This window comes from Neolamprologus brichardi, chromosome 23 (genome assembly GCF_056152115.1).
Source record: "Neolamprologus brichardi isolate AB-2024 chromosome 23, ASM5615211v1, whole genome shotgun sequence".
In the NCBI taxonomy this organism is placed as follows: domain Eukaryota; kingdom Metazoa; phylum Chordata; class Actinopteri; order Cichliformes; family Cichlidae; genus Neolamprologus; species Neolamprologus brichardi.
In genome coordinates this window covers 5,509,937-5,520,530 of record NC_142125.1, presented here as the reverse complement: position 1 = coordinate 5,520,530, position 10,594 = coordinate 5,509,937, and the positions used below count along the sequence as shown (strand labels likewise).

The 10,594-nt window shown below is 35.8% G+C and overlaps 2 protein-coding genes across 2 annotated transcripts; both read left to right on the top strand.

The window, feature by feature from the left end:
• The first annotated feature begins 4,646 nt into the window (after positions 1-4,646).
• LOC102778336 (granzyme G-like) lies at positions 4,647-6,253 on the top strand. Its single transcript, XM_006800392.2, has 5 exons — positions 4,647-4,821; positions 4,943-5,102; positions 5,347-5,479; positions 5,657-5,884; positions 5,980-6,253. The coding sequence occupies exons 1-5, from the start codon at positions 4,647-4,649 to the stop codon at positions 6,145-6,147; spliced, it is 864 nt and encodes a 287-aa protein (XP_006800455.2). The 3' UTR covers positions 6,148-6,253.
• A 2,482-nt stretch (positions 6,254-8,735) lies between these two features.
• LOC148095978 (granzyme G-like) lies at positions 8,736-10,010 on the top strand. Its single transcript, XM_087836188.1, has 5 exons — positions 8,736-8,790; positions 8,889-9,048; positions 9,240-9,372; positions 9,520-9,747; positions 9,843-10,010. The coding sequence occupies exons 1-5, from the start codon at positions 8,736-8,738 to the stop codon at positions 10,008-10,010; spliced, it is 744 nt and encodes a 247-aa protein (XP_087692314.1).
• The last annotated feature ends 584 nt before the right edge of the window (positions 10,011-10,594 follow it).

Here is a 10,594-nt window from a genome sequence, read left to right as displayed (position 1 = left end):
TGTTTAAGTTAAAAAGCAGCTCTGTTTTAATGCAATATATAGGTAACATTAACTAGCTTGATATATGACTGCTTTTGTGTGTGAGAACAGAAAGACTGATGTATCCAAGTATAAGAGGAATACCTTCTCTACTTGACATGCTTTATCTACGAACATGTGACTAGATAAAGAGGTCATCCTACTCATGAGAATATGTTTGGTAATTACAATGTGGTTTACACCTCCTCGCTTTTGACAGGTTCTCTTGAAATGCCTGATAAATAGCACAACTTAAGACTTGGAAGCTTTTAGTTCCCAGTATCACTTTTCTTGCAAAAAAAAAAAGTGGCTCAACTGTTTTGTTGGAATTCCCATCTTCTCCTTATACTGGTTTAAATCTGATACATCTAAATATGAATTCCATGTCGAGAGCGGATAGACAGCATATGTTTTTCAGATTGAAATGGTCCAAGAAGAACAGAAAAACACGATGGAGCTGACATAATTTATGCGTTCAAGGCTCAGTTAAATGCTTCGTCTCTTTGCTCACTCTTTTTTGTGGGCTGTGTTATTTGAATAGAGGCTCGCTTTTAGCACGAGACACCTGCGTGTCTGTATGTGTGTGTGTGTGTTTGTGATTGTGCGCACGCATGTTTTTTAGCTAATCAGTCAACAATTACATATATTCTGTCTCGACATGCTTTCCCTGCGTACTTTTAGTCCTTCTACATCCACAGTAACTAAGTGTGATCTTACTTGTCGGTAACTGAGACCCCCCAAAAAACAATCCAACAAAGCATAGCCTTATAGCAATAGAGCAAAGAAGCACCAAATGTGCTCAGGAGCTGATGCCTGAGAATTACAGCTCATTCTTTATGAGCTGTTAAACAAGCAGAAGCGAGGTAAATCGGCAGAAGATCATATGTCTAAATCATAGGATCTAATATCTCCCGAAGCTTCGGTCAGTGCGGTAAGACTGACTGCTAGATGACACATGCAAGCCAAAGTTTGCATCAGAGAATGATAGTCTGCGGTGGGAAAGTGAACTTTCTTATATATATATATTTATATCTAATGTGTCCAGCACACACACAAACACATGATTTAATTTCAAAGGCTGTGCACATAAAAGTCCTTAGCTTGCCACTGAGATTGTAGTGTGATAGGAAAAACATATTTTCTTGTGTTTCACTGCATATGTGCTCATTATATATAAATATTTATTCTGCACTGACATGCTTAAGTCTTTCTCTTATCTCAAAAGTCATTTGCAGGGCTTTCCTTTTTAATGTGCTGTCATATGGAAAGCACATGAGTCTTGCGGGGAAGGTTATAAACTATGGTTTGTGTAGATCTCTCTATGACTAACAGCACTAAAGCAATTACATTAAGAAAAGGGGGAAATGGCTTGCAGTGACTTGTGTGCCAATCAGCTAAAAGTGTATTTGGAAAAAATCACTTTACTTCTTTGTGATTTTTCTATTTTTTGTTAAAGTTAACTTAAAGAGAACATGTCAAAGTCAAAGTGAGCACAGTCTGACTCGGACAAAAAAAATGCTTTATATAAACTATATGTGGACCTGAGAATGCTTTTTATTCTCACTCTTCTTTCACATTCTCCCTAGGCCTTACCCGCCAGCTGTCTATTTGTGTAGCATTAGTTTTCCATCTGCAAAAAACTCTGCAAAAGCTCAGAACACATTAAAATGAGTATGTGACTTTCATTCAAAATCATTCACGCAGGCTCAAAACCAACAGCTGATGCTCTCGTCAGAAACCTTTACAAGACTTTCGTAGCAAGCTGATTCTTTGCAATGCCGCAACCTGACGTAGACCACCACTAGGCATCGAATTTAATATTTATTTTCATAATTCACATAATCATCCTAAAATTGTATTAATTACAAAGACCTGTGTAATTTAGCAGTTTGCAGTAAGGTCTCTTCAGTTTAGCATTAGCAAATAGGAAAATGCAGTTCTATATCTTGTCTCTTCATCATGAGAAAGGAAACTTGCACTACAGATTGCATCTTAAGCAGAGTAACCACTTCAACATGTGACTCATTTGTTCTGTTGCTTGAGTGTCAACATAAAAACTTCAAAATGACTAGCAATGTAGACTAGGTCAAATGGGCTGTTAGAAAACTGGCACGATTAATTTCTGTGCGAATATAGAGATTAAAACTCTTCGGTTATGGTAATGAAACTTCAGTCCTTTTTCTGATGCCTCACTCTGTGCCATTAAATATCAAAAACAATCTAGTAGTTCAAAATTAGTTGAGCAAACTGTGGGTGTCCTTTCCATTGTTAGACTGGTCTGTGTAGGTTCTTTGTCATCTAGGCCATTCGGCTCTCAGATGCGAGGTAAAACGTCTTCAAGAACCTACAGTGTTGTTTTGCATTGTGCTTATCTATTGTCTGTGAGGGTGTGGACGTGAGAAAACACACTTTCTAAACCCTCACTACCGTTGGTAGTCTATCGTTTCAAAGCAGCCAGAACTAGAATCTAAGAACACAAAACTCAAATCTTTTCTTTGCTTTTTTGTTGTTGTTCTTTAATGACAGGAAACAACGGAAGTTATTCAAAATTCACATGGTTTAATTTATAAGACGTAAAAATAGTAAATAAATAAATCCACAACATATTGCACACAAACGTATGTTGAAAGCCCTGTGACTTATTTGTTTAAAGGCCAGTGACACATAATTCCAAGTAGTTTCGTCAAGTGTGCATGTTTTACCAGGAATGTGCTTATTTTTGGCACCTTTCCACCTCACTGGCTAAGCCATATTCTCATTAAACTATAAAACTGCTGTCTTTATTTGGATAGCAAGCTACCAGCTTCATTTGCATGTCGCTGAACAAATCTCAGGCCGTCCATACGTCCGTCCATCCCTCTTCTTGTTCCCAGTTGTTATGATTTCTTTGGACTGTAGATGTCAGACAGGCTAGTGCAAACTCTAAACATAAACGTGAGGCCAACACTTCTTGCTGTGAGGTGACGGTGATGGAGCCACCTTGAAGAAAAGAGACTTTTTTTTGTAATAAAGTGTAACATGAGTCTAAATTTAACTAAAGAAAGATTAATATGTAAGCACAAACATGAGAAAGTTAATGGAATGAGTGAGTGGAGTCACACTGGTATGTGTCTCAGGCCATAAACTTCTGTTCTCATATGTGATTACAGTTAAATCCACAGTTTGATCTATTTTGACTGTTCTAGCAATGTCTGTTCATTTTATTGTTGTCCCGTTCCTTTCTTCTTAATAAACATGTAATTTGCACTTTGATTGATGGTTGCTATTACATTCCCTCTTTCCTTGCTGCTATGTCCAATGACTAAACCAGCCAGTCCTCTCAGCCCCGTGGTCCTCATAAAAGTGACGGGCTAACGGTAAAGGCCCTGTTCTACCAAGCAGGTTCCTCTTCGCATCTCCTCCTGTGATTCCCATTACTGCCCTGGACTCCAGGAGCTCACGTCCCAAAACTTGTTCACTCATTTCCTTCTCATCTTCCCACATCTTCTCTTTTTGCCCAACACATTAAAACCTTTTTGTGCATCATTCAAAACAATGACAATAACATTTACGGCCAAGATATAAGACAGACATACTTGAGTCTAGACTGAGGAAGTGATGTAACAGACACAATGTGGTCAGTAAGCTGCATACCTTTAGGCTTGACTACACTGTGAAAAAGAAAGTAGTTATAATTATTGCTGTTTTAATCTTTTCAAATCTGTTTGTTGCTGAAGTTTATTCTGATGCTTGATACTGAATCCTTTACTTGAAGCACTGAGTGCATTTTCTGTATCTGTTAAACCCACATGCTATAAATAGACACACAAATTGCATTTTACATATATAACACATACATTTATCTTACAAAGTGTGGCACACAAAAAAATCTTTCTTCACTGTGCTGGCTTACATAAATACGTCTGCTAGCTGATCTCCTTTCCTCTTGCACGCTATGCTACTGACTTGTTCATTCTTCTGGTAGCTCAAGGGTCACATTTCAGTTCAAGTTCCACGGACCACACTTTCAAACAAATCCTATTTTTATGCACTTTCTTATGACATGATAACATCAGAATAATGTTACTTTTGAGGTTGCGTGACCGACACTGAGGCTCCTCTGAGATAGGCATGGCATTGAATATAAAATGTGAATAGAGATCTTCTGCTTCTGCTTTGGGTATTACCACAGAGGCATCCGTGGCTAAATCATTACCACTGATGTTATTCATATACAAGCTCCATTTAACTCAATTAAAAGTTAACCTGTGGTCACATATGTACTTATGAGGTGATTTTCTTGAATTCGTGTTTATGGAAATGAGAACTCAGGTGAAATTATGTGTAACAGAAAGTTAATTGACTTGAAAAAGCTACAAAATAAAGTAACAAGTTATAACTAATTAAGAAACTTTCCTTGTTTTTTGCAATACATTCCCACCACAGTCATAGTTTGCTTCAGCTAAAATGAGTCGCTTTAAATACTACCAACGCAAAATGCATGCCCTACATCAATATGACACGATATATCTACATTAATTATTGAATCACACATTGTACAAAAGCTCATCTGTTCTTTTATGAAAATGCAACTTTTCTCAGGTTCTTGAGATGTTAAACAGCGTGGTTCAAACCCACATTATTTGCATATGCAAATTACTCAGATACGTCCTCCTCTCACTGATACAAGGAAGTATTTAAAGACAGAAACTGTGAATGATCTGAGCCACTGCTCTTCAGTAACTAAGCTGAACTGTCACCTCACCATGTCTGTCCACTGTATACTGGCGATACTCATCCTTGTGATGACTCTTGATGATCAAGGTAGGTGTTGTTTATAATAAATTTTTTTTATGTGGACTATTACAGACACGAGGGCTTGCATTTTACAGACAATGCATGATGATGGATCTATTTAACTTTTCTTTTTCTTTTCGTCTCCCAGTTTACTCGGGGAAGATCATTGGAGGCCATGAGGCTGTGCCACATAGCAGGCCATACATGGTGCTTTTGGAGAGGAACATGTCAGATGGTCAAAAAAAGTATTGCGGTGGCTTCCTTCTGAATGAGGATTTTGTGATGACTGCTGCCCACTGTCACGCCAAGTGAGTTTAACCAATGTATTTACCTATGACACCAAAGTCAGAACTTTTTATCCATAATAAAACTAAGAAGATGCATTGAAAATTCCAAAACACATTAATAAATAATATCTATGTGGGCTATGATAATGTCAACAACTGTCATTAGTAATGTTTGTTTTGTGAATAAAATACCCTGAAAGAAACAGTCATCATTTCATTCATAAATAATATTTTCATGTTTTATTTTTAAATTTTTTTATTTCAGGTCTTACGAAGTCGTACTAGGAGCTCACATTGTGAGTTCAAACAGTGAAATACAACGCATATCTGTGGAACAAGCATTTCCACATAAAGACTTTAACGCAACTTCTTATGTGAATGATGTAATGCTTTTGAAGGTAAGAATATCATCACACAGAAAATACATATTAATTTACTGTTAGCATTTTTTGTTCATGAAAAAAATATTTACCATACTATGTGATTGAGTATTTTATAAGTTATTCTGGACTGAAAGAAAAAAACAAAAAACCCATATTTTAATTTTCATGTATATATCTTTCTCTTTTCTTAAGCTGACCACCAAGGCAAACTTCAATGAGAATGTGAAACCTATTCCTCTGGCGAGCCATGATAATGATACTTTGCCAAAATCTTGTATACTCTCTGGCTGGGGGCGAACAGACAAAAATAGTAAATATATGTCTCCCACACTCATGGAAACCAGTGTTACACTGATTGAAAATAATAAATGTGCTATAGAAAACTTCTACTGCTCTCAGGGAGACACAGGTCCAGCTGAGGTACATACATTTCTTTAAATATCATGTGGACAATCAAACTTTATGGTAATAACTTCACTATTCACTTTAAGCGCTGTGTGTGTATATACTTTCAGGGAGACTCTGGTGGTCCATTGGTGTGTGAAGATGGAAAGGCATTTGGGGTGGTGTCCAGTGCATTCACACCACGCTCAGGTGGCTCAGATATCTATAGATACTCGAAGATTCCTGACTCTAGAAACTGGATATTTTCAACCATTGGAAATGCCATGATAAAGGTGTAATGCTTATGAAAGTGGGTTGTTTAAACCACAAAATTTGGTTTCACTGTTTGTGATCAAAAACAGATCATTGCAATGCTAATGTGAGTATGGTTTTGTTGGCTTTGCGGGGATTTAGATAGAATATAGTTTATTTTAATATAACTGCAGGGAAAAAAGGGAAAAAAAGTTACATTTGCATTTCCAAAAAGTTATATTTGCACACAGATTAATTATGACTTGAAATCTAATTTTTTTCAAATACCATTAAACATTAAATTCTGGCATTCTCTCGGCATGTGTGTGTGGTGTAATCTTTTTTTAAATTTAATTAATTCAAATAAAAAGACAACACTGCCTCCTTCTGTAAAACAGGTACCATTACATTACAGAAAAGTCTCACCACTCATTTCTTGAATTCAGAGTTATAAAGGCCTTTTCATTTATGGGTTTTAAAACGAATTGACTATGCAAGACCAGTAACGTTATTTTATAAGTAACTGACAAAGTGGACAAGTGACACTGAGAGCATATGGTGTCATTTCCAATAAAAACTAATATAATTTTGTCATTAAATACATTCAGTTATCAAATAAAGTAATTTATTACCACTCCAGAGTTGGTTAAAGTAAATTAAAATAATTCCATTAGATTTATTTTTTGTGTAGTAGAACTGAAGTGTCTTTGAATACTTTGTAAGTAAGGAAATGCAACACTGAACATGATGTTTTTTTGTTTGTTTAATTCACACAGACAACCGTACAGGAAATTTATTAAAATATTATAAACCAACAAGACAAAAGTTGTCTAAATTATTAAATTGCTAATGTTAGGACAGAATAACCCTTTTGTTGGTCAGCAGTTATACATCATCTGTAACAGTAATGATCCAAACGACACATATTTTAGGCCTGATATAATGCTTAAATATAAGGCTTAAATCAGGCCTAATATGGTATGGAACACATAGCAAAAGGCATTTGTATTAAAAATATTAAAACCATATTGTATTATCTGTATCACACTGTATTTTGAGTTTTAGTTTTGGTATAGAATAAATGTTATAATTAAATTAATAAATTGTGATAACCATTTAACTAGTTCATATCCTAAATTCAAAAGTTGCATAGACATCGCTTTTGTTTTAAAAAATGTATTTGCACACATTCGGCTGCTTGGGGTGTGACCCGTGATGCACTGAGTGTTTCTTCTTCACTCAACATTTTTTTTCACTCACTGTGTGTACACACCTCTTTGCATCTAATTATTAGTTATTATTAATCTCTGGCTCTCTTTAATAGTGTGTCTTTGTCCTGTCATCCTCTCATCACCCCCAAATGGTCGGGCCCTCCCTGAGCCTGGTTCTGCCACAGGTTTCATGCTGTTAAAAGGGAGTTTTTCCATGGCAGTATCACCAAAGTGCCTGTATTTTCTTAGCTAGCACAGCCATGTTTACCTGCTCCCTTAGATCTGCCACCAAGCAGCTCCTTAAGTTGCCAAAAACCAAGCGTAAATTTAGAGGTGACCATGCTTTACCTGTAGCTGCTTCAAAGTTGTGGAGTGATCTGCCCTTACAGATTAGGCAGACCTCTTCTCTTTCTGAGTTTAAGACTCTTCTTAAAACATATTTATTTAGTAAAGCCTTTGGCACATTTTGAGAAGTTGACTCTATTTTTCTATTTTCAATTTTTTTTTTTTTACCACGTTTGATTTTATTTTCTGTTTATTCTATTTTTATATGCACAGCACTTTGTGAACCCTGGTTTATTTTAAAGTGCTTTATAAATAAAGGTGGTATTGTATATGCATTTTAGCTGCCTAGCTGTCGGACTCGAATGCAGGTCTACTTTTTAGATGAGATAGTGAAGTTATCTAAAGTGAATGGAAGTTGTAACAGTTTAGTCCACAATCTTCTCACAGTGGCTCCCCGTGGTGATGACGTGAAAACCTCAAACTTTAATCCCCAGCTTGTGGTGCAGCACGTGTGTTGTCCTCTCCACTTTCAACTCCTAGTGCAAAAGATGAAAATGTAAGAAGGTAATCCAAAGAGGGCATCAGAATACTACACACATTTGCAACCCTCATCTCAATAAATAATATTCAGTCCAATTTTTCCAAATGACCTCTCTTTACTGATGTGAGAATTTCTTTTTTTGCATAAAAAGTGAACAGGTAGAGGAATAACTTACTGATTAAAAGTCATGACTTGAAAAATCTGTAAAATATAGTAAGAAATTACTACTTAAGAATCTCGTCTGTCTGTGTTTTATATCTGTGCAAACATTTTTACCACAGTCATAGTTTCCTTCTGTAAAGATACGATCACTTTACAAACTAACTATGCAAAACACATGTTTACATAGAATATGACAAATACACTACTTAGTTATGAAATTACACTTTGTATAAAAATTATTTTGTTGACTTCTGAAAATACAGCTTTCTGGAGGTTTTGAACATTTCTGGTTTAAAGCTAAAATTGCTTGTGCAAACTACTAAAAAAAAAACAACAACTTCCTGCTCTAATTGATATGAAGAAGCATTTAAAGACAGAAACTAACTGTGACTGATGCCACTGCTCTTTAGGAACTCAGTAAAATTGTGACCTCACCATGTCTGTCCACTTTCTGGCCTTACTCGTGCTTGTGCTGACTCTTGAAGAACAAGGTAGGTGTTTTTTTTTATGGCTTGCATTTTATAGCATTTGACAGACAATGCATGATGATGGATCTATTTAACTGAGTATTTTTCTTTTCGTCTCCCAGTTTACTCGGGGAAGATCACTGGAGGCCATGAGGCTGTGCCACATAGCAGGCCATACATGGTGCTTTTGGAGAGGTACATGTCAGATGGTCAAAAAAAGTACTGCGGTGGCTTCCTTCTGAATGAGGATTTTGTGATGACTGCTGCCCACTGTCACGCCAAGTGAGTTTCAGAAATGTATTTAATTATGAGGCCAAAAACTCATAGTTCATGGAGACCCTGACATAAATTCTTATCCATAATAAAATTAAGGCTCACGCATAAACATTTGTAAATTTGTAAATAAATAGTATCTATATGTACCACGATATCAGCAATTGTGGCTATTCAATTGTTTTTTTTTATCATTTCAGGTCTTACAAAGTTGTACTCGGACTTCACAATATTCGTTCAAGTAAAGAAACACAACACATATCTGTGGAAGAAACATTTCCACATGAACAGTTCAACCCAATTTCCTTTGTGAATGATGTAATGCTTCTAAAGGTAAGAATGTCATCAAACAGAAAATATATTTGTTTTCCATTTGCATTTTTCTTTTATTACAATATCTTTTTTTAATTTACTTCATTCATTTGTATTGCAAAATGCTGTAAAAAATCATATTTTGATATCTGTTTTTTTTTTCTTAAGTTGAGCACCAAGGCAAACTTCAATGAAAATGTGAAACCTATTCCCCTGGCAAGTCGTGATAATGGTACTTTGCCAAAATCTTGTATACTCTCTGGCTGGGGGCGAACAGACAAAAATAGTAAATATATTTCTCCCAAGCTCATGGAAACCAGTGTTACACTGATTGACAATAAAGAATGTGCTATAGAAAACTTCTACTGCTCTCAGGGAGACACAGGTCCAGCTGAGGTACATGCATTTCTTTAAATATCATGTGGACAATCAAACTTTATTGTAATAACTTCACTATTTACTTTAAGAATCGGGTGTGTATATACTTTCAGGGAGACTCTGGTGGTCCATTGGTGTGTGAAGATGGAAAGGCATTTGGGGTGGTCTCCAGTGCAGTCACACCACACTCAGGTGGCTCAGATATCTATAGATACTCGAAGATTCCTGACTCTAGAAACTGGATATTTTCAACCATTGGAAATGCCATGATAAAGGTGTAATGCTTATGAAGGCAGGTTGTTTAAATTTCATCTTTTGCTTTTGCTGTTTGTGTTTGAAAATCGATCACTGCAATGCTAATGCTAAGTTTGGGCTTGCTGGCTTTGTACAGATCTAAATAGATCTAAATATAGTTCACTTTGATGTCTCCACAGCAAAAGCCTTGTCAGAAAAAATGAGATTGTCAAAGTTTTTTTATAAGGTTCTAAAAGGAATTTCTAAATTTGTATTTGCAACAACTCATTCATTCCACACAGATTAAATATAACTCTAAATTTAAAATTATAACTGTAGCAGTGCATAAGGTGTAATTTCAATTAACATTTGATAGTGTATTTGATTACATTTACATTTGTTATATGTGCCATATTTTTTCAAATAATAAATTCTGACTGTCTCTCGTTATATGTGTGCAGTTCTTTCAAATAAAAAGACAGCATTTCCTCCCTGTGAAAAATAGTGCTCTTATCTTGAATTCAGAGTTGCAACTGTCTTTCTACTTGCAAGCTTCAAACTTATTCAGTTTTGGAAGACCTGAAACCAGTAGAATTTCATTAATTCTATCTTGGAAAGAAAAGACCCCCTA

Bases quoted from the DNA above. Each gene is read 5' to 3' on its own strand.
- LOC102778336 (XM_006800392.2), top strand. From the start codon at position 4,647: ATGCAAATTACTCAGATACGTCCTCCTCTCACTGATACAAGGAAGTAT. The intron at 4,822-4,942 runs GTAGGTGTTGTT...TTCGTCTCCCAG, and splicing joins GATGACTCTTGATGATCAAG to TTTACTCGGGGAAGATCATT. The intron at 5,885-5,979 runs GTACATACATTT...ATATACTTTCAG, and splicing joins GAGACACAGGTCCAGCTGAG to GGAGACTCTGGTGGTCCATT.
- LOC148095978 (XM_087836188.1), top strand. From the start codon at position 8,736: ATGTCTGTCCACTTTCTGGCCTTACTCGTGCTTGTGCTGACTCTTGAA. The intron at 8,791-8,888 runs GTAGGTGTTTTT...TTCGTCTCCCAG, and splicing joins GCTGACTCTTGAAGAACAAG to TTTACTCGGGGAAGATCACT. The intron at 9,373-9,519 runs GTAAGAATGTCA...TTTTTTCTTAAG, and splicing joins ATGATGTAATGCTTCTAAAG to TTGAGCACCAAGGCAAACTT.